Raw genomic sequence first — 27,393 nt, forward strand, 5'->3', positions numbered from 1 at the left:
AAAGATCACAAAGGATGGGCTCTTAAGCTTATATCAAACTGTTCCACATCTGGTAAGCAGGGACATCAGAGAGATGGATGGCCACTGACGCGAATAAGCTATCCAACATTTCTATCAGCTTAGTATAACAAAAAAAAAAAAACTGTATATTGTGAAACATCAACTTTATTCCGGAAACTGTAACAAGAGACTAATAAACCGAGTTCAGATTCTCAGATTATTTGCAAGCGAAGCAGATCAATCCTCTGACATTACAGTAATTTTCTGTTTTGAAGTTTACAATTCAAGGGACTGCAAAATAACTCTCAAAACACCTTTCTGAGTGGATTGAATTCACCAAAAGCCATATCATCCTTAGTACCTGTGTTCCAACTTCTCCTTCTCCATATAGTACTGGGCATAACTGCATCAACATATAAAAGATCCACATAAGCATTTAAACAATACAAAGAGGACTCATAAACACATAACACAAGTCTACATTTTAAAATGTTATGATATGCAACAATATCATGTTCTTAGCTTAATCTCTCATTTCAGAAAGATAACAAATGGAAAGGTTGTCTTATCCAATTTAGTAAGCATTGGTAATTGAAGCAAACTCTTACTTGAGAAGACTAAAGAAATAAAACCAAATTTATCAACAGGCCATCCGACAAAAGATATTATGATGAAAGCTCACAGTGGCACCTCCATAGTGAGGTTAGCAATTGAAGCAAACTCTTATTTGAGAAGGCTCTAAAGAAATAAGACCAAATTTATCAACATGCCATTGAACAAAAGATATTATGATGAAAGATATTTATCAGCAGGCCATTCAACAAATTTATCCCCGGAGGCTCAGTACCATATTGCTAGCCAAGGCAACTTTAAGCGGTGTTGATAAACTGCAGTGTTTCCTCCTCGGTGTTGGCCAGCTGTCATGGTTATATCCTTTTGCTAATTCTAACCTATTTCTTCCCTTTTCTGCTTCTACCTCTGCACACTTTTCACTCTCTTTCTCACCATGTTGTTTAATCATGAATACTAAAGTTCCAACAATGCAGGGAACCAAGACATTACGATGACAGTACACAAAAGAACAGGATATTATGATGAAAGTTCACTACAGAAATATATTATGATGAAAACCTGCTATTGCAAACTCAAGATTGGTACCTCCACAAATTAATGGGGCCCTTTGTTTACATCAAATTTGCATCCTACTCTTAATGGTGTTTAACCAACAGGCTTTTCAGTACTTAAGCCATTTCATGCATATGCTGCTCCTAGCAAGCTGGTATTTTGGTATCCAGCTATTCAACTTTTTCCTCCACCCTTTTGAATATCAAAGAGATGAGCCATTTTACAACCAAAAAAAAAAATTCACAGAGATGAGAAATAGTGTCCTTAAGCAAATAAAAAACTATATAAAAAAAGCAAGATTGTACAGAGTATGGTGGTCCCACCTAAATCAATATCTCAGCTTAAAACCATACTTTTCATGGAGAGACTGAAATTTATATCAGATTTGATTCAGACAACCGGGTACAATGAGCTGCCATAGTAGTCATACAAATGTATAGCCCATTGAGTACTAAATTACCTCATCAATTTTTGAGTTAGCTAACATGTGTAAGTTGTAAATGATATGTTTTGAAAGATTAACAATTACATGTAAAGCTCGTATAGTTACATGTCGATGCTTTAAAAAATTTTGGAAGAAAAATTTGTAGCTTGTAAAAACAATTAAATTAATAATAATATATAGCACTAGGTATCATATACATCATTATTATTTTAACACGGGCAATACATAAACAAATCTGTAACATATGTTGAAAGATAAATAAATGTATATAAACATCAACATAAGTACACTTACACGATCCTGATGAGCAAGTGATCACCCAGGTGCCCAGGTGATCATCTATGATAACAACTAATCTTTGTGGAATGAAAATGCTAGTCATTTTCAAAAGAGCCTAAAAGAACTGTTCCAATAATGAAGAGAATGACCTTCATAAAACACTAGGACCAAAAACCACTTCAGATCGCCTGACAATGAGACGAAACAGCAAATCAATAAAGATTCTGCAAAGAAATACAAGACCTTTTATATTCTTTTCTCGACATACTAACACATCTAACAATTAGACATAGGCTAGTAAGCCTGAAGACTCAGAGCTCTCCGATTCGGTTCTTCCGGGTAAACCTCAGCACTAAATCACAAATTTGACAGCAAAGCCATAAAAGAAGCAGAAGATGAATACAAGAACCGAATATACGCAAAAGATTTCAATTGCAGATCACATTTATAGACGATATGCTTCAACAGTAAGGCAAAAATCACCGAGAGAGAGAGAGCACAGATGCAATCTGAAAAAGCAGATCAGATGCTACAACTTGAAAGCGTCTCCAAATCTGACAATCTTTTCCGAAAAGGAAAGAAACCAACGCCTAATCTGATGCCTTCCGATTCAATCAATTGCAAGGCAAAGATGAAATTTGCGCCCTTCATAACAAGGAACCAAGGAAAAGATGGGGGAAAAAGAGAAACAGAGAGGCGCACCTGTAGGTTCCGATGATCGGGGCGAGGAGGAGCGTGGCGCTGAGCCAGTTCTCGGAGACCTTGTGGTGGATCTTTCCAGGGAGATCCTTCCAGAGCCCGGGCATCACCTTCTGTTGGAACGGCGATAGAGCGTACACCACCGCCTTCATCCGCACCGGCGTCTTCCCCATCCTCCTAGTCTCTCCCCTTCCAAGTTCTAGCCGGCGCCGCCTTCGATCACAGAGTAACCTACAAACCGCGATCACGATGAATGGGAACCGACGGCCGGGTTCACCCGATCATATATGCGGTTTCTAAACCGGGCCTGATTTCGGATCAATCCGGCCCATTAAACATGGGCTTCAAGTGGGCCTAATCATTTGAGTCAACTTTCTTGGGTCAAACATTGTGCTGACTAATTCTCAATTTCCCAATATTGGGTCAAGTAATGGTGCCAAAAATAAGAAATAAATATTAATCTGCTTGGAATAATAGAATTTATATCTTAGATAACAAATTGGGAGCGCTTCGTCAAATAAAAGAGGGTTCGTTATATAGCGCCTCTCAATCGTACATTTTATGCCGCTTTGTTGGGACCCAAGAAAAGGAAAAGGATAAGGAAATAGAGAGAAAGAAGCACATGTGCGATCTCCTCCCCTGCGCCCTTTCCCATCTCCCGTCTCCGAAATCTCCGCTTTTAGCCGAACCGCGGCCCGACCAAATGCTGCGTTTTGCAGCTTGTAATCTTCTCTTCAGGGCTTCGATATAAGGCTGCGGCGGTGGCAGGCGAAATCCCTCGCGTCTTCCCCCTTTTTTATCTGAGGGGGAGTTTAGAGGGAGAGGGGAGGCGGGAAATCCGATAGTTCGTGGGTCCTCGTTGACCACCTCCCGTCCTCGGAGGCCACCCAGATAGGAAGGGTTGCAGATCGGTTGGTGCCTCGGTTGGGGCGGATGATGGCTGTCGGTGGTGGCGGTGGGGAGGAGATGGAGAGGGACTTCGAGGCGAAGCTCCGGCTGCAGCAGCCGGAGACGACCGGGGATGGGGGTCATGCCCGCCCGGCGGTGCAGAGGACCAACAGCATTGTCTTCAGGGCGCCGCAGGAGCAGTTCACCATCAATGATTTCGAGCTGGGGAAGATATATGGCGTCGGTTCCTACTCAAAGGTTCGATCTTTCATATTTTATCATCCTGGGCATAAAAAGATAAATTCAGTGTTCGGATGAATGATCCCATACGAACTGCTAGATGTTTGGTAACCGGAAGCGTGAGTTTGAGAAACCAAAACTTTTGTGAATTTTGCTTTTCTCATTATATTCTCCAAGAAAATAATGACTTTGCAGATTTTTACCACAAAACGATGAACTTTGGAGGAATAATTTCACGAGGAGACCCTCTCAATCTCCTACGTTGTGACGTATTATTTTCTGTAATAGAATATCTTTACCGCCTTAGTCGCTGCCCTACAACTGTTCTTCCTTTCCTCTGATATGCTCGAGTCCCGCTCAATGCATCCACAATGTTGTCACCCCTTCGCTCCTTTCTCACCTCCCTTTGTCTAGGTTCCTTCCCTTTATGCTCAGCTTGTCCCCTATCTTTACCCTCCTTCACCATATTGCTATGCTCCACTGCTGCTCTGTTCCTACATTGGTTATCACCACGAGATCTGGCATATGGTCTGAGGATATCTGGCATCAGCTCCTCGGGGCACTTCCCCAATTAATTGACCAGCAGGTTTGGATCCTCTACCGTCTACATTGAAATATCCACTTTTGGTAGTGGGAAAGAACCACGATGGTGACTATGACCTGTGGATGTAGGTAGTGGCTAATGAGAACTCATCGAGGAGGATGAAGCTACTACCTGGAAACTAGTTTCTAGCTTCAGCAAGTAAATATATTAATTATTATGTTTTCATGGGGACATGGACTGGAAATTGAAGATGAAAATAGGAAGAATACCTTGAATTAAAAGCCCTGTACTTTTAGACGTGTACATGAATGGGATGCTTGATTGGACATTTTCATGGTGATTAGAATTTTCATTGCAAGTTCTTGATTAGTCATATCAATCATAAGGAACCGTATCGTGTTATCTTCACCATCTTGTTGAGTCAGAACAATAGTTCTTTATTCAATTTGGAGAACCATAATTATAAAGTTGAGTGTAATTTCAAATAGTTCATTGGCATTGCTTTTTTTATTATCATGGAGTATGAATTTCTAGTGTTTTGCATTTGAACACAGTTAGCCTTTTTTCCTTTTTCCCTCCATTTCTCGAGTGGAATTACTCTCTTTTCCTACCATTCAGTATAATAATTATAGTACGCAAGGTTCAATTATCATCAGGGCGATGCTTATAAACTGGTAGAATCCTTAATAAGAGTCCTTATGAAATCATGCATTTGTCTTAATTTTACTCTTAAACGTGATGCTTCTCCAACGGCCAAGTGATAATCATCTTGCTTTGATATGTATCCTAATGATAACTGGTACATCAGGTTTTGATTTCTGATCTTCTCAAATCGAGATTTTCTTGATGGTTTTTGTGCTTTAATTCTGGCACATAAGCTGATGGAAATCCAACAAGCACTTGTAGTTGCCACGACATATACAGAATATTTTGTTAAATTATTTCTGATAATATTTATTCTATGCCTGTGTACGTCATATCTGTGTTGGATCATAATGTGTAAGGATAGTCATTCTGATGTCTCATTCTTCCATATCAGGTAGTCAGGGCAAAGAAAAAGGACACAGGAAATGTCTATGCTTTGAAAATTATGGACAAGAAGTTTATTGCTAAAGAAAATAAAGTTTCTTATGTAAAGCTGGAGCGCATTGTGCTTGATCAGTTGGACCATCCTGGCATAATCAGGCTTTGTTTTACATTCCAAGATACCTACTCTCTCTGTAAGTTGTTTATCTTTTCTCTTGAGTTAAGTTTAGAATCTCTTTTTATGTGATCCTTTTTTTTCCTTCATGTCTAAGTATTTGAAGTTAATCAGTTGATTGATCTCTGATGTTTTATGTTGGTTTTGCTTTGAAGACATGGCACTCGAGTGTTGTGAAGGTGGTGAGCTGTTTGACCAAATAACCAGGGTAATTCTTGAATATTACCTGGCACTGTTCTTGCGAATGTTTACTTTCCTTGCCAAACATTTTCATTTCCTTGGTTGCAGAAAGGTCATCTATCTGAGGATGAGGCTCGCTTCTATGCTGCTGAAGTTATTGATGCTATGGAATATATCCATGGTGTAGGATTAATTCATCGGGATATTAAGGTAACAAAATGGGTATATAATTCTGTCATTTTTTCATAGAATTGCTAATGTTATAATTGGTTGGTGCAGCCAGAGAACTTACTGCTGACCACTGATGGACACATTAAAATTGCTGATTTTGGCAGTGTGAAGCCCACCAAGGATAGCCAAATTACAGTTCTTCCAAATTCAGCAAGTAAGGTTATGCAATATTGCCGAAATTCTTAATTTCAAATGGTCATAGAGCAACCTTAATAGAATTTTCCTTTTTATTTCTGTCTTTAGATGAAAAGACATGTACTTTTGTTGGAACGGCTGCTTATGTCCCTCCAGAAGTTCTTAATTCTTCTCCAGCAACCTTCGGGTGAGTAAACATTGCTTCCATGTAACTATGGAAATTCCCTCTTTTTTTTTACTTTAGGTGTTTTTCCATGTGGGTTAGGTCAGTTTTCTTTTAAGAAGCTGTTATTGGAGCTCCTTGTGTACACGGCTATCAAGTCATATATGTAATAATGCAATATAAGTAACAATATATGAATTGATAGCTCACAAGGAGCTATCAATTCATAGCTCCTTGTGTATCATATGTGCAACTTGTATCATATATATGGTTCATTGTCATCTATAATGAAAGTTAGATTTAGTTGGTTTTTTTTTTAAAAGTCCTTCAATGTGGAGTTCTATGTGATTGGCCATTCTTAAGCTGCTAATAGAAACAAGTTGATATTTAGCTTCTGAACAATGTTTTCTTCTTTTCTATGTACTTCTTTAGTGAAGTAATATCCAATTAAGAGCAGTCATATGAGTATTACAAATAGGTTTGAAGTCTGAATATGAAATCAGTTCTAGGAAGCATGTTAGTTTGGGAAATCTTGCAACAGTTTGAGAATGGCCACTCTCTCTCTCTCTCTCTCTCTCTCTCTCTATATATATATATATATATATATATATATATAGTTTGTATTATCGATTCCTGATGACATTTCTGTTGAAATATATTCTGATATCTGGTGGATTTTGACAGGAATGATCTGTGGGCCCTTGGATGCACCTTATATCAGATGCTCTCTGGTTCATCTCCCTTTAAAGATGCTAGTGAATGGCTCATTTTCCAAAGGATCATAGCGAGAGACCTAAAATTTCCTGAGTACTTTTCACATGAAGCAAGAGACCTTATTGATAAGTTATTGGTGAGCAACAATGAATCTTCTGCAACACCATATATTCACTTTTGATTGCAATTTTTTGTCTCTGTTTCTTTCACTAGATTTTATTTCATCAACGCTCAAGTATATGCACTGTATGACACTGTGACTGATTTTGTTTTACAAATTTGTTTCATTATCATGGATAATTTGTTTCCTAACTTTATTGTCGAAACTGTGTTACAATCAGACATGATCATCTGATAATTCATTTGCCAGAAACTTTATGTTGCTGTACTAGTTTTCTTTGAGTTATATGATACTGTCAATCACACACACACACACACACACACACACACACACACACACACATATATATATATATTTGTTTCTCTATGTCAAAATAAGTTTAATGATTTATAATAAAATTTTGTTACAACTTCCTCTACCCACATATTAATAGTTGACTTATTCATGTCAGAATGGTTTGCTAGATTGATTTAACTATTTCACATTTCTAAATTTTTCTGGAAATTGCTGCTGTTATGCTGAGATCTAATTGTTATATTAATTTTTATGTTTGAACATGTATAGCTTCCTGTCTTGATCCAAGTTTAATTGCAGGATACAGATCCAAGTAAAAGACCAGGTGCTGGACCTGATGGTTATGCTTCTCTCAGAAAGCATCCTTTTTTCAAAGGAATTGATTGGAAGAACTTGCGAAAAGCATCAGCACCAAAACTTGCTCTGGAGAAGGATGTTCGTACCTAACTTCTCGTTTGTTGATTGTTTTGCTAGAAGTATGTCAAGGATTTTTCAATGATCTCATTCTCAAGTACCTAATCATCTTATTTTCAGACCAGTGTGGATTATGATAGTCAGGATACTTCATGGAACCCCATACATGTTGGAGGTGCTCCCTCTCACCAACAAGGCATACCAGATGGAAGCCCAGTTGCCACATCATCTTTTGTGCCTCAGTCTCATATTTCTAGGCTGGCTTCAATTGATTCTTTTGACTCTAAATGGTAAACCCAAAACCTTGCTTTGTAATACCTGGCATCGATTATCAGTTATATGTTGTTTTTGAAAGGTCTACAGTCTAGCATTGTAGAATCCTATTTTTGGAATCAACTTTACAAGCATGACTTTATTATTTTCCATAAAATTATCTTTAATTTGGTTGTCCTTTCTTTTGTTTTGTTTGGTTGATTCAGAAACTTGTCAAACTTCCTTTAGATTTATGCAATTCATGCTTTCTCAGTTCCTTAGTTTTCAGGCTTTTGTGTGCTTTAGAAAGCTTCAAAAGATGTTTAAGAAGTGTCTAAATTTGTGAATGTCAGGCAAGAGTTTCTTGAGCCGGGTGAGACTATTGTTATGATCTCAAATCTGAAGAAAGTTCAGAAGTTGACTAACAAAAAAGTGCAACTCATTCTTACTGACAAACCCAAATTGCTATATGTGGATCCCTCCAAAATGACAGCTAATGTAAACATAATTTGGTCGGATAACGCCGGTGACCTCAGTGTCCAAGTGGCAAGTTCATCACATTTCAAGATATGCACTGTATGCTACTCTGCCCAAAGTTTTTACCATATAATCCACAGATCTTTCTGGTAAAATCCTAATGTTATGGACTGTTTTTCAGCCCAAAAAAGTTATTTCATTTGAAGATGCAAAACAGCGGGCATGGCAGTGGAAGAAGGCAATCGAAGGGCTTCAACATTGTTGAATCTGCAAACTGCTACAACCTTTCCAACATATAATACTTCTTTCAAATACCAATTTGTTTCAAGAAGGGTAATACTATAAAATGAGTTAATAGTACCAGTTCACTGCTTGCATCATCATTCCAGAGATGGTCTACCTTCTGCCAATGTTAAAATTCTGATGTACAAGATCTCAAAGTTTTTCTATGTAGATTGTCATAATTCACAGATGCAATTTGGTCTGATTGAGGAAGTATTTGCTCGTTGACCATGATGGGAACGCGGCCACAGAAATTTTGGGGCATCGAGGTGTGTCATATGTACTTGTCATTGTTTACTGATCCTGTTAATGACCTTGTTCTTGGCCAATATTGCTTAGGATAGTGATTTTGAATGCCTTATTCTTGTCTCATAAATCACTTTCATGCTTCAAATATGTAGTTAGTCTGATTAGTACCTCTTTGGTGTCTGGTTAAACTGGTATTTATGGATTTCTTTTCAACCTCCTCTGTTGAAGTCCAGTTTAGATAGCTTCCTTGCTTGATAGTTTGGTGCTACTGTTCAGAGGGGGCATCCATATAATTATATTCCATTACATGGTCTGTCCACATGACACACACTTGGCACCTGAGTCAACTGTGGCCAATTAATGTAATTATATCTAAAGTTGAAAAATGAGGAGAACTAGGAAAATACAATTAGATTTAGGAAATCCAGATTAGTTCAGATTACATTTATAAGTGAAATTAACCTCAATTAAATTGATTATGACACGTTTCCTCTTATTTCAGTTGTATGAGTCAAAATTCCAATTCTAGGCTCATCTAAGCTTGATAAGGACATTTATTATTAAATCAATTGTCATTTAATTTTGAAATTGATCAGTTGATGCTACAACTGAGATAAATTGATTTTTGAGTCTCAGTTAAGTATTTAGATTAACAGTTAGCACATAATTAACTTCAAATGTATCATTTGGTCTTAATCAGGGTTCAAATTTGAAAAACACTTGAATGGAAAAGTGCAGGTGGTTTCAATTGACTAAACAATGGGATACAACTTAGTATGAAAATGATCAGTTCATGCAATTAGGTCACAGTTGAGAAAATAATTAGTTGTCATTAATATCAAAATATTCATAGGATCCAATGGAGTCTGTCAAATTAGCATACAACAGCTGGTCTTCAACCTTGAGAAATTAGATGATATTTTTCAAAATAGACATGACTATGATAAAGCTTGCTCAAAATTATAATTGATTGGGTCAAGATGGATATATGTCCAATCAAACCAAGTTATAGTTGGATGGATTGGATACCACATCCACTGTGTCAAATGAACTGTCAAATGTGTATCTGAGTAAAAATATTAGGTCATAAATCATATTTTTTGGATTATAATTGCTGAAATGATGTTAGGAAGGTTTTTTTTTTTATTACATTGACAGAATTGGTGGTGTTGAAAATGGGATTTGTGAGTACCAAGAGATGTTGGACTATGTGGATGTTGAATCCACTGTATCTATTTTGTCACAGAAGTTCTTCCCATTTGAATCTTCTTCTTCATTTAACCAAACATGTTGACAACCAGATAAGAGACAACCTAGGCAAATTCTAAACTGACAAAGACCCAGTTTGCAGTATGGAGTTGATGAATGCCAACCCAAGCAGAAAACAAAAACATGAATCACCAACTTTGGATTCTGTGACAGCTTAGGAAACCTTTGATTTATTTTGAGAAGGTCAACCTAAAATGTGAACCAAGTAGGTGTGTATATCATGTTCCAATTCATTCCTTAAACTGACATCATCTGCTTCCATGTTCATGAACAACACAACTGAAGCTTTTCTAGCCCTCCTTTGTTGACCATGATCCATAATTGACCACAATAACTCTGACCAGAGACTAACCTGTGTTAGTTGGATCAAAGTGGGGTGGGTGGGTAAGCAAAATGAGTTGCAGAAGATAGGCAGAGCAAAAAGCATATATGCAGCTTCCCTTATCCACCATGACCAGACCCACCTAGATGATATTTTCTTCATTTGGAGGTCAAAACTAAACTTGCATGGAGTCTGTGTCATCTTTTGCCTTCTAATGCAAATTCTCTGGCTTCATTCACTCTCTTTGGCTTTGACTACATACAGCTCCCCATATTTGACACTCTGTTCCCCAAATTTGACTACTGTTGCTTGGTAGAAGGGAACTGTTGATGCAAATGGATAAGTTCTTCATCTCTTTGCAACTTGCCATAGGTCAACATGAGTCATCCCATATTGGTTATTGTACTGAAAGAAGATCTTGTTTGAAACAGACTCATTAAGGAAGTCAAATCCAGACTTGGAGAATGATTTGTCAGAATTACTGCTCTTTTCATGTTTTACTTTCTGAAAATTATACTGACCCTTTTATTGTTACTATTATGAAACACTTAAGAGCCTTCTTCTACTGGAAGATGCATCCCTTGTTTCTTCATGTTCATTCCTAACATGCACCAATAAATACTATGATCTCTAAAAGCATATGAATTGCTCCAAAGATTATATCTTACAAAAACCATTTACTTTGGCAGGTGCTATAAGGAAAAATATATAATTAAATCTCTATAAAATGTTATTAAAAATGATGCTAAAAATATTAAAAAGTATTTTAGGTATTTTATATTATTTTTTAATTTTAAAAATAATGTTAACTACAAATGTCATACTCAACTTTGTAATCGAAAGATATATTATTTGCAAACTTTATAATATAATATTGTTAAATTATTTTTTTGCAAGAAAGTCGTCTACACGTGCGAGAATTCTTCCACCAATACAATACAAGAAGAGAGAGAGAGATAGAGAGAGAGAGAGAGAGAGAGGGCAATTATTTTGTGGAGAGCATCCCCCACCTGCCACCACAAGAAGACAGCCCACTTCACGGACACCGATATCACCATCGATGACGACTCACGAGAGCCGTCAAATGAGTCCCTCCCCTTCTCTCTCCTCCCGGCCGGCCCGCTAAGATATTTCCAAAACAAATATTATTTTAAATATTTTTCAATTAATATCTCTTATTTTTTTTCTCAAATAATATCTTTAATTTAGAAATAAAAATTCTTTCGTCTGTTATATGTTTTTGTTTGTCATCATATTTTTTATTTGTTATGGTATTTTGGTCATGAACATCATAAAATATATTAAAAAATATTATAAATGATCTAAATAGATTTTTGAACTTAATCAAACCAATCATGAACCTAAAAATATAATGTTACAATAGTGTATAAGTAATAACAATTAAAAAATATGATATAATATTATTTATAATATTTCTAGTATATTAATAAAACATCATAAATGCTATTGACAAATATTATAAACGAGCCAAATGAAAAATACTGTGGTTAGAATTAAAATTTATTAAAAAAACAAGTAAAAATTTTGATGAGAAAACTTTTGAGGTATATTTTAAGTATTTTTTAAAAAAATATTTTTAGAAAAAAAATTCTAAATATATGAATAAATATTTTCTAGAAAAATCATCCCGATAAATTTCATATTTTACTACGAGACATCGATAATATACATCTCCTTATCCATGTCAATACATGAGAAAAAAAATTATGAAATTAATTTAATATTGTTTAATAATATTACTTAATAATTTATTCATTAGTGGTGATATAAAATTCTTTTAAATTTTATCAATTTTCAGTTAAATAAATTTAAATTAATAATGCTTTTTTATGGTATGCGTCTCACGTGCGCTGACCGGCTTCTCCCGGGCACCGGGTGGAGTAACTGACCCGACCGGTAACACGGAAGCCATCACGGCCGTTAAAGGCACAAACCCAGTCGCGGGAGTTGAGATGCTTCGCATCCTCTCTCTCTCTCTCTCTCTGCCGCTCGCCGCCAGCTCCCTCCACCGTTCCCCTGCCCCCTCCGATCCGCTCCAGATCTCTAGGGTTCGTCGCCTACACGCTCCCTTGGTAAATTTTCTATCTGCATCTTCTTTGCCTCTTCTTTTCGTCTTCAACTGTCGCGTTCATCCCGCTTGCTTTCTGGTGTCACGGTCGGTTGGATCAGAGCCAACAAAAGATCGACTTTTCTTCTTCTTTTCGTGTTTGATTTCTTCTGTAAAGATGGAGGCTTTCCTGCTTTTGACCGCAATCTCGTCCTGAGCTCTTCTTTGTGCGGATTCTCGTTTCCCTTCTTCTTCTTCTTCTTCTTATACTACTACTGTTTGTACATCCCTAATTTCGAGAACTGCATCATTTCTGCGAAAAATTCAGATCATATTTGTCGTCAGAGCTGGATTTTCTGGTAAAAATTGGCACTTTTGGTGGTGCAGATCGTGAGCATCCGGTACTGGAAGGATGAACGGGTTCAAGGAACCGGGGATGCGGAAGGTGGGATCGTACTCCTCGATGGCGGACGGCGATGATCTTGACCTGTCGCGGCTGCCCGACAGGCCGAAGCTCCCCATTGAGCGGCAGAGGTCGTGCGATGAGAGGTCGATGAACGAGCTCTCCATCAATGTCAGAGGCCTCGAGAGCTTCGACAGTTTGTACTCTCCCGGAGGCATGAGGTCTGGATTCAGCACACCGGCCTCCACGGCTCGGAACCCGTTCGAGCCGCATCCGATCATTGCGGAGGCTTGGGAGGCCCTAAGAAGGTCGATAGTGTATTTCAAGGGGGAGCCCGTCGGCACGATTGCTGCTTATGATCACGCATCGGAGGAAGTCCTCAACTATGACCAGGTAATTTTTGCTGGAATCTATACTTCTCATATGTAAATGTCTTTATTTTGCTCATGATTTGTTCATATTTAATAGGTTGCTACTTTGTCTTCTCTGGGAATTGAAAGTATTGGAAGAGGAAAAATATTTTTTTGCGCTTAAATTAGTGAAATTTCTCGTGCTTTCTGTAATGTCTTGAACTCTTGATGAACATGTAGTTCTTAGTGGTGTGGTGTCTGGTTGCAACTTTGTTTGTGAAAGCATTGATGTTACTACTTTGAGGAGTATACTGAGGTCTTTGCTGTATTAACAACGATGTTAAAGAGTAGATTCCTTTTTCTGAGATCATTACTTATATTGATGAGATTTATCTTCACATAGGTATTTGTTCGCGATTTTGTACCAAGTGCACTGGCTTTTCTGATGAATGGGGAACCAGAGATGGTTAAGAACTTCCTTTTGAAGACTCTGTACCTTCAAGGGTGGGAAAAGAGGATAGACCGTTTCAAGCTTGGGGAAGGTGTGATGCCGGCAAGCTTCAAGGTGCTGCATGATCCTGTTAGGAAAACCGACACACTGGTTGCAGATTTTGGTGAGAGCGCAATTGGAAGAGTTGCACCTGTTGACTCTGGGTTCTGGTGGATTATTCTTCTGCGTGCTTATACGAAGTCAACTGGGGATTCATCTCTTGCAGAATCACCTGAATGCCAAAAGGGAATAAGGCTTATACTAACTTTATGTCTGTCCGAGGGCTTTGATACATTTCCAACCTTGCTCTGTGCTGATGGCTGCTCGATGATCGATCGAAGAATGGTAAGATCATAGACATTTTTCTTCCAGTTGCAGTGGCATATCTAGTTGAACTGTTTTACTTCTCAGGATATAGATGAACAGACAAGCCATTGTCCCAAAATTACAAAAAAAAAAAACACCTACAAGTTTATTGCTTTTGTTGCTTTCATTTTGATTGACGCTTAATTGTTTTAACTCAGCTAAATTAGGAAAATTCAGTACCTTGGCAGTGCCAATTAGTTTAGCCTTATGCTTTACCAATGGAACTTCCAAGAGTAATAGCCCTGGAATGTGAAATGGGAAATGAAATTGAACATGTAAGCAGGGCTAACTGCTAGGATAATTTTGTGATGAATTCACATGTAATTGAACATGTGTGTGATTTTGTGGGGGGATGGGGGTGAAGGGTTTCATGTTTATGAATAATCTTTCAGTAAATAATGAATGCATAAGTGATTCTAGAACCAGAGCCAAGACATATACTTTTGCTAAAAATAAATTATAGAGAAATTTGACCATTCAGGGTTGCTAATTCATGTCATGACCAAAGCCACAATTTGACATGCCAAGTAGAATTTTAGCGTACAATGCTAACCAAACTCTAGGCCTACTCTATCATTCATTAGTGTGCATAAAAATCCCCATGTACTTGCTTGTTACTTGCCTGGTTACTATTATAATTGCCATTTGCATCTGCAAAAATTTAGCTTTAAAATTTTAGTGATTGTATTATTAATTGGTTCATCTCATTTACATATCTACATCGGCTTCTCAGGGTATATATGGTTATCCTATCGAAATCCAAGCTCTTTTCTTTATGGCATTGAGGTGTGCTCTGACAATGCTCAAACATGATTCAGAGGGAAAGGAATTTGTAGAGCGAATAGTGAAACGTTTGCATGCTCTAAGTTATCACATGAGAACCTACTTTTGGCTTGATTTCCAGCAACTAAATGACATTTATCGCTACAAAACCGAGGAATACTCTCACACAGCTGTGAACAAGTTCAATGTGATTCCTGATTCAATCCCAGATTGGGTGTTTGATTTCATGCCTACTCGAGGTGGTTACTTCATCGGAAATGTCAGCCCTGCAAGGATGGACTTCCGTTGGTTTGCGTTGGGTAACTGTGTTGCTATTTTGTCATCTCTTGCTACCCCTGAGCAATCCATGGCTGTGATGGATCTCATTGAAGAACGTTGGGAAGAGCTGGTTGGAGAAATGCCTCTCAAGGTTACTTACCCTGCCATAGAGAGCCATGAGTGGCGGATAGTTACTGGCTGTGACCCCAAGAACACCAGATGGAGTTACCACAATGGAGGATCTTGGCCAGGTAAGTGCAAGTAACAGACAACCCATGATTCTTTCATCTTTTGGCATATCTCAAAGGTCAAGTAGGTAGCAGAAAAATTTTGTCCACCATTGATCCATGCTATTTTCCTTGAACTTCATCAAATTTGTTTCTTCTAGTTATTTTGCTACTAGTTGTTCATTTGCATGGCCATCAGCATTTAGTTGATTGTATAAATTTAATGCTTTATATTTCAACAATTCTTCAAGCTACTTTCTTATTTTCTGCTACACTTGCAGTGCTTCTGTGGCTGCTCACTGCAGCCTGTATAAAGACCGGTCGACCCCAGATTGCACGACGAGCAATAGAGCTTGCAGAGAGCAGACTGTTAAAAGACAGTTGGCCAGAATACTATGATGGTAAGCTAGGAAGATACATCGGCAAGCAGGCAAGGAAGTTTCAGACATGGTCCATTGCAGGTTATTTGGTATCGAAGATGATGCTGGAAGACCCATCTCATCTTGGGATGGTCTCTCTTGAAGAGGACAAAGCCATGAAGCCTCTAATAAAGAGATCAGCCTCATGGACCTGCCCGGAGATTTCACTGGACATGATCCTATAATCCAATACAAATTCTGTGGCAATTTCGTCGAGTTTCATCCTTTTTGATCAAAGGTGTCGGTCTCAAGAAGATATCCAACATTCAATAAATCTCATTCTTGTTACAAGGTGAGTTCGTTTATCCAAGATCGTCACAAACTTTTTTGTATCACAAATTCTGTGACGATTTCGTCGAGTTTCATCCTTTTTGATCAAAGGTGTCGTTCTCTACAAGATAGCCACCATCAATAATATCATTCTTGTCAAGGTGAGAATGTTTATCCAAGATCATCACAAACATTTTTGTATCAAAGAAGAAACTCTTGTCGATCATCTGAATACAAATCCGTCTGATGTTATCTGGATCAGTTCTGAATACAGATGCAAGATTTAGTTTGTTCCGAGCATTGCAGATGCTAATTGTAGATGGACTTTCACAAGCATAAAGGAAGAGTCTGCTGCTACTTCTGTTTCTGTAGTTTCTTATATTCTGCTGTATTTTTTGTTTTAACTTTTTTTCTCTTTGTAATTCTTTGACTTATTAATAATATTGGTTTGGTCTCTGACCTGCCTTCTTCTCAAGAAAAGCCTGTTCTCAAGCATTGTATGTGCCACTTATCGCCGTGTTGTTTTGTGCTTCAAACTAATTACTCTGTAGTAACAGCATGAACAGAGATAAATCTGTTTAAGAAATTTCATGATTTACTCAGCAGAAGTTGTTTGTGGTTGTCATTACTTAAAGATCTGATAAATGCTGCTCTTCATGGCACCTCCAAATTAGCCTGTTTCTAAATAGAATCTGTCACCCAGAGAGACCATCTGCCTGTTGATGGTGGTGTTGGAAGTCATTCTCCTGAAGCAGTAACATTAGGGGGAGACTTGCTGTAACAACTAGCAACAAATATGATGGATTTCTATGATGAAACTATAGAGTACTTATTTTCCTTTCTGAAGACCATCCCAAACTCATTTCAAGGATCCATAAATGATAAACCTACATCAAGATGATGTCTACCCGAAGAACCCAATTCGTTATCATTATCATTTAATAATAGAATTACAACGAATAGAATATTCACAACTTTCATCCTATCCAAATCCAAATAGCCAACAAGGCAATAAACTAATACCAATATGTTCAAGCATTTTCTCAGATAATTCTACACCTTGTAAGCTGCAATCAACACAACAAACTGGAGATATCATGAACCAGTGATTGAACCAAGTTTATTACTTCTTGAAAGATGTAAATTCCAAGAATGGACTATTTGTCCTTCAGATGTTTTGCAAAATATTTTTGGTTTTATGAGCAAAGCATACACTAATACAACAGCAGTAATGTCAGATGCACTTGGGAACTAGTACAAATTCTTGTACTAATTTTTCGAGGAAAGAATCTCACAACAATTAGACAGCAGCAGGTGCTCTAAGGAGACCAATGGCTTCTTTTATTTTCTTCATTGCTTCTTGCAAGGTTGATAGAGATGCAGCATATGAGATCCGAATGCATTTATCATCTCCAAATGCATCTCCTGGAACAAGTGCAACCTGCCAACAAGACATCAATTATGTTAATCCAGACATTTGTTTTAAATGTGTAAAGCTTATGCTTATTCAGGGTCCAGAAACCACGTTATGGCTTGCTGATCTCACCTGGCCCTTGTCCAAGAAGAACCGGCAAAGGGATTCAGAGTCTTTGATAGTGCCAAATCCTTCAACCTCAGAACCGTAGTAGGAACTGAAGTCGATGAACAGATAGAAAGCACCCTGTTGTTGAAGAATATTGGTGTGTAAGCTAATAAAAATGGATATAAATGTATGAATAACAAAATATTGTTTACCTGGGGCTCTGATATCTTGACACCCTCCAATTCTTTAAAGCTTTCGACTAAGAAATCTCGTCTTTCCTGGAATGCCTTCACCATGACCGAGACTGCTTCGCCACCAGCATAGCCCAAACCTAAAGCTGCAAGTCCAGCTTTCTGGGATATGCTGCTAGCACCAGAGGTAGACTGCAGCAGGTACAGACTCATTGGAATTGTTTAGACATGTAAAGATAATGAAACAAGAGGCAAGAGAAAAACCAATTCTAACTGGATTATATGTAATCAATCATAGGAAAGAACAAAGATAAAAATCTCTCATGGTAAACTATAAGAACAACTTTTTTAAATTATATATTTTTGTTAATCTGGCTATGAAAATTAATGACAGATTAATATGGAAAAGCTCCATTTTTGAACAAATAAACTATCAGATTCTGAATGTCAATTTACAAGTGTGCCAAACCATTCTAGAACCAGCTTCCTCTATCAGCAAACTTTACTAGGGATTCGGAATGCTAGTTATAACTGTGTAAGCCATGGCCAGTTATTATAAACTACATGATCTGCAGTTGGCATCATGCCAGCCAAATTAATTGACTATTGGGTCCTTGCAGATATGTATTAGTACAGATGATAAAGGGGCACTCTATGCCATGACTGTAAAGCTCACAATATACTAATGATAGCAGTTATATTACACATATCTTTGACACCTTAGCCCAATATTTTGATATAAATAAATACTCCATACTAAAATTCATTAAATTTTCATTACATGATTCAATGAACTAAATATCCCCTTCTGCATTGTTGTTTCTTTGGGCAATTGCCTCATGCCAACTAGAATCTGTTAGAGCAATTTTCTATTTGCAAGATATATTCCTACAGAAGCTAATATGACAACTTGCAGGATCACAAACTTCTGTAGAGGTAAAGGCTCAAATGGTTTTTGTAATGCAGGTGATCGACTAGCTGCCCAGTTTTTTGAATAGATAGTGGGTACATTTCATTTCATAAAAGAAAAGATCATGTTAGATCATGCCCTATTTGCATTCCTTGTTAGAATTAGAAGATTCAAAATTGGCACTCATTGGTATGAAGAATATCTAAGGGTGTTTGGATTATATCTTGGAGGGAACTTTAAATCCCTTTTTGCAATTTATACCTATGTATGTAACCAAGGTATGCAATACCGTACCGTACCGATATTTCGAGGTTGGCTCGGTACGGTATGGTACCGTGTACCGAGCGGTACATCAGGACGTACCGAGTGGTTTTAAATATTTTTTCTCTTACTGTAGCACTGTAGCACGTTCCGTCCGATAATGAGCGGTCCGCGTATCGGTATGCCGTCGGACCGGTACTATTCGAAATTACATACCATGTATGCAACAGATAATATTTCCCTTTCACAAACTTCATCCGGATATTGACATATTTCTCTTCTTTTAGCGACTTTAAGCAGGAAAGGCAAGTTTTGCTTATCATCCAGTGGTTTTGAATGGAAGACAAAGCTAGATAAAGATATAAAGACAACAGAAGAACTAACAAATAACTACTGTAGATGTATGCCATCTTAGATCAAAGATCCATTAATGAGACCTCTGAATATTGTCAAGGAAGAGATAATTTACCTGGCTCTGAATCTTTCCACAAGCTGTTAAGAAGTGTTTAGGGCAGGCAAGGTACCCAAGTCGCCAACCAGTCATTGCAAAAGCCTAGAAAACATGCAACCATCAGATTCAAAGCCTTGTCATTGATAATGTCCTAAATAGCAAAATGATGGTTCAACCAAGAGATTGTAAATTGTTTAGGTAATTCAACTCAAAACCAATCAAATGATAAACTGTCCGACGGATGACAGAAATATAATGAAGAACTACTATGTTTCTTGTAGCCATGATCAATGTGACTAATTGTGCAGCAACAAAGATTGAATTTCTGGCACTAGATTCCATATCTTTGCCAAGACAATCCTTTTGATTCATAAGACCAAAAAAATACACATAAAAACCAACTACCTTAGAAAACCCATTCACGGTGAAGGTTCTTTCCCACATTCCGGGCAGTGAAGCAAAGCTTATGTGTTTGGCTGGTGGATAAATGATATGTTCATATATTTCATCAGATAAAACCTGAGAGACAAACAGAAGTATCCAAGGTGGTCAATAAATTGAACTCATAAGAATTTGTTATTAATTTATTATAAATTCACAGCTAGATTTCATTTATGGAAACCTCACCAAAAGCCTTGGATGTTTCCTCACTATGTCAGCTATCTCCTCAAGCAGTTTCTTTGGATAAACAGAACCAGTAGGATTGGATGGAGAACAAAGTATAAGCAGCCTTGATTTCTCATTGATCTTTGAAGCAAGAAAGTCTGGATTTAGTAGGAAGTCGTCTGATATGTTTGTTGAAAGAATTACTGGAGTTGCATCAGCCAACCTAGCCATCTCAGGGTAGCTGACCCAGTATGGTGCTGGAATTAAAACCTGAACAAAGAAATTAGTGTATTTTCTTGTGAGATACCAAGCATGGTATAAAATGTTCCATATAGAAACTTTAATCATGAAGGAAACAGTGACAAACTTAGTAAGATGCTCCAATACAACCAGGCGCATTGTCCCAAATACTTGGGATCAGCTAGAGAGATTGTTTCACACCATTGAGCACTGTTTAGGGCAATATCACTAGTTAAATACTCTAATAACCTAAAGAGAAAAGCCATGTATCACATGGTAGGTGGTAATTTGTTATAGTTATCAAGAGAAACATGAACCAATCAATCTCAGCAAGTAACCAAAGTTTGCTTTTCCATTCACGTGATTTTGTATCCTACTGATCATATTCACTTCTTCTTGACATATGGAACAATTTATTGCTAATAATAAATGGCAGGGTTATAAGCCATATTGTACAAAAAAATCACTTGGTAACACATACAAACTAATAATCCAAAGTGCATCAGTAACATGTATTGTTCTGTACAATTCAAGTAAAGAAACAACTATGAGAGCAAAGAAAAACCAAATAAGATGAAAAAGCGATTACAATTGCAATTATCAAAATTATCAGTAAACAGCAAGGATGATTTTCACCTCATCCCCTGGAGAACAAACTGCAACCACAGCTTGCAAACTACACTGTTTGGCCCCATTGCTAACCAAAATCTGGTCAGGTGTGTAGGACAAACCATTCTCGACTGCGGTTGAAAAACATCAAGAATCAATTTCTTTGCAGCCTTAAACATAACAAACATCACAAAAAATTCCTGATAACTGACCTTCAAGCTTATGACAAATTGCCTTTCTGAGCTCCAGAGTCCCGGCATTTGGAGTATACCTCGTATAACCTTCTCGAATTGCATTAATCCCAGCCTTCACAACCACCCAACAATCACAAAAACCTCAGTATATGGAAGTTCAAGAAAGATTCGACCTTTATCTAATCAAAGCCTAGATACCGCATAGATCGAAGAGATTCACCTCCGCAATCGCAGCCGGGGTATCGAAATCAGGTTCTCCAGCAGCCAACCTGATGACGGGCACACCAGCCTGCACGAGGGCGGTGGCCTGGTCGGTGATGGCCATGGTCTTCGACGGCTTGAGCGAGCTCACCCTGGGACTCACCGAGAGATCGACGGGCGTCGTCGAATCCGGAGAGAGGGCCGACTTCACCCCCATCTCGGCCGAAATATGGCACCTTTTCCTGCTCCACGACCTGTCGCGCAGACCGTCCGTCAAAACCAACTCAAAGGTCTCGAAAAGAAGGGGATCTGGAGGAAACCCAAACCTACATCGGAAAAGACAGGATCTTTGGCGCATCCAAGTCCGGAAGAGACCGGAGGGGATTAGGGGATCGGGAGAAGAATGAAGAAGGGGAGGAGGAGGGGCGACGGAAGGAGAGAGAGGCCTCCATTGATGGGTAGCTGAGAGAGCCTTTCCAGGGCAGCCGGGGTGGCTGATGTATTAATATAGCAACTCGATTCCTCTCTTCTGTCTGCCGCCACCAACCAACACCACCAAACACGAGCAAGTAGTCCTCGTCTTCTTCGCACCAACCCCGGTAACAGTGCCGAGAGCATTTCTAATATACATCCCGAAATAACGGCCATCGTAACGGTTTCATATGTATATATAACGGAATACTAAACTACGTTACAAAGTTTGGTAGCAGTCTATTAAGCATTACGGCCACGTGTTTTTTTGTCTTCAACCGAGTTTACTACCCTCCTTAATTATTGGAATAAAAAACGGCCGACCCAGCGGGGCTGCTCATGCGGGGCCCGCTTCTTACACCAATCACAGAGCACAGTTTGCTTGCTTGTTCGCCTTGGCGTTGGACTATGCGTCGGCTGTCTGCAGTGGAAGGGAGACTCGATCACGTCTGCTCATCGACAATCTCGCCGCCTCAGCCATCAGCAACATTATCCCTCTCTTTATCTCTCTCTATCTCTCTCGCAGATGTATTTTTCTGGAGATTGGGATTTGGGCAGATCGATTTGTGTAAAGCGGAATAGAATCGATCTGGTGTAATCGGAACAACTTGGATCTGCTTTCGGAAAGATCTAGGTTGGGTTTAAACGAATTTGTGTTTTGTTTCTCGATCGATTCCTTCCTTTCTTTCGCCGCCTCGATTTCTTCTACGGATTGGTGCCCTAAAAGTTGAATTTTTTTTTATTAGAAGAAACAGTCTTGTCTTTTCGCCTTGAAAAACATAGTTTAGTCTCAGATTTTGATGCTTCCTTTGGACTACCTACCTTGAGTAGACCTCTGGTGGTCTCAATCTCATACAAAGATAGTCTCAATCTCTCACAATTATATATATATATATATATATATATATATATATATATATATATATATATATATATATATATATATATATATATATATATATATATATATATGTAAAAAAAATTATTTTCATTTTTTTTTTTCTGTTCACGACACCAAAGATTCTTCTCCTTGCATCGAGAGAAGTCATCGACAAACGAGAAGGGAGAGCGACGTCGATCTTCAGGTTTTCCTCTTCTTCTCTAATTTCTTTCTTCCTTCGATTAATCTTATCTTTCTCCCTCGATCATGATAATGGGACGAAAATAACCCCAATCGATAATATCATCCGGTGGTGGATGGTTCGTGTATCGATCTACTGCTAAACTGGTACATAAGAATAGTATTATTTAAAATTAAAATTCTTGATATATATAAAAGTAAAAAAAAATGGTTTCAACGAAGCAACGTTGTTTTTTTTTTTTGCTTGCAACGTCGCCTCTCTTCTCCCCGCAACACCGAATATTCTTCTCCTTATGTCGAGAGAAGTCATCGACAGACGATGAGAGAGAGCAATGCCGAACTCTAGGTTTTCTTTTTATTCTCTCTTTCCTTTCTTTCCTCGATTAATACCACCGTTCTCCCTTGATCATGATAACGAGACAGAAATGATCCCGATCGATGGTACCATCTGATAGTGGATGATTCGTGCGTCAATCTACTTATCACCCGGTACGGACAGTATTATTTAAAATTAAAAAATATCAGATAATATTATTCAAAATTAAAATCCTTTTAAGAACGAAAAGGTGAAAGAAAAACCAAGCTATAAACAATCCAAAATCAGTTCCTCCGAAGAACTTTTCCCCAAAAACAGTGCTACTGGCTAGATTATTTTCCTCATTTGTATTTTATTTGTGGTGAGAATTGGTCAGCAAATTGATGTGTCCCTCTTGTTCTTGTACCATTGAGCAAACTACCATGTTCTTCTTGGTGATTCACAGGAAGTACATTGCTTTTATGTCACAAAAAAATGTAGTATGCATGCTCATTCTCCAGCTTGTTTTGCCAGATGTTGATAGTGTTTCTTATTTTTGACATGTTGACTTGCCTAATTACCATTATTAGATGAATATTTTATGCCCACTTATTTTAGCAATAGTATATTATTGTTTTTCTCATAAATAATTTTTTTAAGTAATAGCTAAATAATCCAAACTAGTATACAAAGTAACACTTACAATTATCCTATCAATCCCCTAACCATTCCTTTCCATAATCCAATAATGATCACACCAAAAGATAAGTAGCGCAGACAATACCCAACTCGAACACTTGCACGCTCCTCCACACTTTGCTTTCGCCTCCTAAACGTTGAGGGTGACACCGGTGGCCACCGCGTTGTGCTGCGTCTCGTCCGAGTACCAGCCGTGCCGGGTGGAATCGTACTTCTCCCCGTCGCCCCACAGCGCGTAGGCCTCCTCGCCGTGCACCGCGTCGTCGCCGATGGTGAGCTGCTCCTCCGACATGCGCAGCGGCATCACCAGCCGTATGACGAGGCAGATGATGGTGGTGGCGACGATGTTCCACCCCACGACGAACAGCGCGCCCACGAGCTGCTTGAGGAATTGCACGCCCCCGACGCCGCCGTAGAAGCCGCCCCGCGAGTTGGTGACGGGGAGGAAGAGGGCGCACAGGGTGGGCTCCGCCAACAGGCCGGTGGTCGCGCCACCCAGGAAGCCGGCGACGGCGTGGGTGTGGAAGACGCCCAGGGTGTCGTCCACCTGCTGCAGGAGGCGGGAGCGCTTGTGCACGATCATCATGGTGAACCAGGGGATGCTGCCCGACAGCACACCCATCACTATGGCGGCCCATCCCTGCACCAAACCTGAGTAATAACAGAGCTTTTGAGATCCATTTCTCTGCTAATCCAAAGAACAGGTAAGTAACTAATGCTCAAATGTTCTCAGACTTTTCATGCAGAGTTAAAGAGGTAATTGGTGGTTCAAAGAAGCTGAAGCAGGAAGATGTAATCATGATGGTGGCAGACAATTCAATGAATTCTGCTACTGATGAGGATGATATCTCCCTTTACTGGTACAGTAAGACATCCCAATCAAGCCAGCCTTTTGAAACCATCTTCCACTTCTATGCACTCCGATTGGATGTTTCAGAAGGGAGGAAAGCAGTCGGAAACAGCTGCATCAGACAACTGAGAAGATGCTGGCGATGATGCATTAACACTAAAGCATTTCCCCGAGACTCACGTCAACCATGAAAAGCGATGGCTGCTGTGGGCGGTTTTATATCTTCTGGAAATCTTTCTCCAACTTTGAAAAGTCCAAAGGAAATCACCAGTGAAGATGACTTCTTTCACAAGAGTATCGTGAATCATCCAGGGAACAAAAAATAAGATCAAGATCAAGCACTCGAGATCTAATCCAGTTTTATATTGTGCATGCAGAAGAAGCAAAGGCTGGTCTTCTTCCCTGCCGTAAGCAATGGTCAGATTCAACCTTATACTACGACTGTAAAGGACAAAGTTACAGTAAGCAGTGAATGCATATCATAGTTGAGCTTTCATTGGATTGTCATATCAAGTGCTTGTGGTCCAAACTGCATCAAAACTTTTTGAGTGAATCATATGTTTCTTATGATCTCTCAGCAGTCATTGTGGAATCAGAAGCTCCTACTTTGGTCTGAAAATTTCCAGAAAACATTTCTACTTCAATTGCTGAATACTATTTATTCTTGTTTGAAGCAGTAATTTTGACTACAGGACATGGCAACAGCTGGCAAGTGTTATTGCCCAAAGAATTCATGGTTGGGGTAGAAAATTGAATGGGTGATTTCATGATGATCTCTCTTCTCTCCTAATACTAAAAAGAATTTTGACTGGTCTGTGCAGTAATATAGTCTGATCCCATTTTCAAGTTGAACTCAGTCCAGTATTGATCTGTGAGAACTGTTTCATTAGGAGGGGGGGGAGATAAATATTGAAGGCATTAAAGAAAAAAGAGACACAAATGTGAAATGACATCATTCGGAAATGATGCACAAAAGTCAAAAGAGTCGATTTAATGATCCACAAAAGTCTGAGGAATCACTGGAGCGTGATTCCCGTCAATCTTGACGGCGGCCAGTTGCAGGTTCTACGGACCATTCACACTCCTGAATCTGATGAAGTTGTTTTATGTGATCTTGTTCGAAAGGAGTTGATTGATGCATGAGAAGGTGGGGTGTTTGAGATTGGAGTTGGTCGTGTGATATGCATACCTGCACCGGGAGTGATGCAGACGAGGCCGGTGATCATTCCTTGGACGGCTCCGATCACGGACGGCTTCTTGAAGAAGATGACGTCGAGGCACGTCCACACCAGGAGGCTGGTGGCGGCGCAGATGTTAGTGTTGAGCACCGCCAGGGAGGAGTCGATGTTGGCGGAGTAGGGGTCGCCGCCGTTGAACCCCGCCCACCCCATCCACAGCAGCCCGGCTCCCGTCAGCATCAGCAGCACGTTGTTGGGCGGAAACCTCTCCCGGTCCTTGGTGGACCGCGGGCCGACCTGATGAACTTGGATCAGCCGGCGCTGACACTTTCACCACGTAAGATTGAATTAGGTAGTGGGGAGGACGAACCCAGTAGGCGGCGGTGAAGCCGGCGATGCCGGAGGAGAGATGGATGACGTAGCCGCCGGAGTAGTCGATGACGCCCCAGTGGTAGAGGAAGCCGCCGCCCCAGAGGGAGAAGGCGCCGATGGTGTAGGAGAAGGTGAGCCAGAGGGGGACGAAGAGCATCCACGCCTTGATGTTCATGCGACCGAGGAGGGAGCCGGCGAGGAGGATGAGGGTGATGGCCGCGAAGACGCACTGGAAGTAGACCATGGAGGCCATGGGGTAATAGGGCGTGGCCATGCCCGTCTCCACGTTGCCGTCGTGGTAGTAGTGGGTGGTGGCCGGCAGCTCCGCCTGCTTGATGAGGAACTTCTGGCCCAGCGCCGGCTTGGCCTTTCCCCAGAAGGGCAGCAGCTTGTCTCCGAACGACATGTTGTAGGCCCATGTGACCCAACAGATCCAGACGGCGGCGAAGGCGTAGAGCGCCATGAAGGCCGAGTTCACCGCCCACTTCTTCTTCACGATGCTCCCGTAGAGGATGACCAGCCCCGGCATGCTCTGCATGCCGACCAGCGTGGCGGATATCATCTGCCATGCGTTGTCGCCTTTGTTGAGCCAGTCGGCCACGGCCGCCGACGTGTTCCCCAGGTACGCCACCGGCACCGACATGGCTGCAAACTGTACCAGCTGCCACTCGCTACAGTCCCTGAAACAAAGTCTACAGAGGAGAGAAATGGAGGAGAAGAAGCCCTCCTTCTCTTTTCTTTCTCTGCTTCGAGAAGAAAAGAAGACACCATATACAATAGATGGGATCAAGTTGTGAGGCTGAAGATTCAGATTCTGCCGAGAGAGAGAGAGAGAGAGAGAGAGAGAGAGAGAGACAAAGGGAATCCCCGAAACCTGGGACTCGTACATGAACGGTGCTGATTGAAGAAGTCTATGTTTTGAGATTTGTGCGATCCGTGATGGACGGCCTGATCAATCCCAAAGACCAAATGGACGGGTCGGAATCGACTGTGCCGATTGGAAGCTTTGACCCGAAAACTTGTGTTCATAAATTGGTGTCAAGTCAACGATAATATTCCCACGAACTATACGTATTATGCAAATTGTGCTTTTGATTCTTAGCC

The 27,393-nt window shown here is 39.7% G+C and overlaps 5 protein-coding genes across 7 annotated transcripts; 2 read left to right on the forward strand and 3 right to left on the reverse strand.

Moving 5' to 3' along the window:
• Nucleotides 1-147: 147 nt before the first annotated feature.
• On the reverse strand, nucleotides 148-2,798 carry LOC103986374 (cytochrome b-c1 complex subunit 8). Its single transcript, XM_009404368.3, has 2 exons — nucleotides 2,552-2,798; nucleotides 148-403 (listed from the first exon to the last, which is right to left on the reverse strand). Exons 1-2 carry the CDS (start codon nucleotides 2,719-2,721, stop codon nucleotides 355-357), a joined length of 219 nt encoding a protein of 72 aa, XP_009402643.1. The 5' UTR covers nucleotides 2,722-2,798; the 3' UTR covers nucleotides 148-354.
• Nucleotides 2,799-3,132: 334 nt separating this feature from the next.
• LOC103986373 (3-phosphoinositide-dependent protein kinase 2) lies at nucleotides 3,133-9,043 on the forward strand. Of its 2 annotated transcripts, XM_009404367.3 has the most exons (11): nucleotides 3,133-3,694; nucleotides 5,260-5,440; nucleotides 5,577-5,629; nucleotides 5,710-5,811; nucleotides 5,881-5,986; nucleotides 6,076-6,154; nucleotides 6,815-6,980; nucleotides 7,560-7,694; nucleotides 7,794-7,963; nucleotides 8,279-8,501; nucleotides 8,584-9,043. In XM_009404367.3, exons 1-11 carry the CDS (start codon nucleotides 3,482-3,484, stop codon nucleotides 8,665-8,667), a joined length of 1,512 nt encoding a protein of 503 aa, XP_009402642.2. In that variant the 5' UTR covers nucleotides 3,133-3,481; the 3' UTR covers nucleotides 8,668-9,043. The 2 variants fall into 2 exon arrangements, with proteins under 2 accessions (XP_009402642.2, XP_064966014.1); XM_065109942.1 differs by lacking the exons at nucleotides 8,279-8,501; nucleotides 8,584-9,043 and having other exon boundaries at nucleotides 3,345-3,694; nucleotides 7,799-7,957.
• A 3,433-nt stretch (nucleotides 9,044-12,476) lies between these two features.
• LOC135613031 (probable alkaline/neutral invertase D) lies at nucleotides 12,477-16,193 on the forward strand. 2 transcript variants are annotated; one of them, XM_065109943.1, is made up of 5 exons: nucleotides 12,477-12,617; nucleotides 12,980-13,388; nucleotides 13,749-14,180; nucleotides 14,935-15,493; nucleotides 15,751-16,193. In XM_065109943.1, exons 2-5 carry the CDS (start codon nucleotides 13,005-13,007, stop codon nucleotides 16,071-16,073), a joined length of 1,698 nt encoding a protein of 565 aa, XP_064966015.1. In that variant the 5' UTR covers nucleotides 12,477-12,617; nucleotides 12,980-13,004; the 3' UTR covers nucleotides 16,074-16,193. The 2 variants fall into 2 exon arrangements, with proteins under 2 accessions (XP_064966015.1, XP_064966017.1); XM_065109945.1 differs by lacking the exon at nucleotides 12,477-12,617 and adding an exon at nucleotides 12,797-12,819.
• A 1,058-nt stretch (nucleotides 16,194-17,251) lies between these two features.
• On the reverse strand, nucleotides 17,252-21,940 carry LOC103986371 (bifunctional aspartate aminotransferase and glutamate/aspartate-prephenate aminotransferase). Its single transcript, XM_009404360.3, has 10 exons — nucleotides 21,674-21,940; nucleotides 21,363-21,597; nucleotides 21,161-21,254; nucleotides 20,976-21,079; nucleotides 20,121-20,369; nucleotides 19,899-20,012; nucleotides 19,512-19,595; nucleotides 17,893-18,063; nucleotides 17,705-17,818; nucleotides 17,252-17,599 (listed from the first exon to the last, which is right to left on the reverse strand). Exons 1-10 carry the CDS (start codon nucleotides 21,793-21,795, stop codon nucleotides 17,459-17,461), a joined length of 1,428 nt encoding a protein of 475 aa, XP_009402635.2. The 5' UTR covers nucleotides 21,796-21,940; the 3' UTR covers nucleotides 17,252-17,458.
• A 1,917-nt stretch (nucleotides 21,941-23,857) lies between these two features.
• On the reverse strand, nucleotides 23,858-27,046 carry LOC135613032 (ammonium transporter 3 member 1-like). Its single transcript, XM_065109946.1, has 3 exons — nucleotides 26,288-27,046; nucleotides 25,929-26,214; nucleotides 23,858-24,540 (listed from the first exon to the last, which is right to left on the reverse strand). The coding sequence occupies exons 1-3, from the start codon at nucleotides 26,930-26,932 to the stop codon at nucleotides 24,020-24,022; spliced, it is 1,452 nt and encodes a 483-aa protein (XP_064966018.1). The 5' UTR covers nucleotides 26,933-27,046; the 3' UTR covers nucleotides 23,858-24,019.
• Nucleotides 27,047-27,393: the final 347 nt, after the last annotated feature.

Source organism: Musa acuminata, chromosome BXJ2-5, assembly GCF_036884655.1.
Source record: "Musa acuminata AAA Group cultivar baxijiao chromosome BXJ2-5, Cavendish_Baxijiao_AAA, whole genome shotgun sequence".
NCBI lineage: Eukaryota > Viridiplantae > Streptophyta > Magnoliopsida > Zingiberales > Musaceae > Musa > Musa acuminata.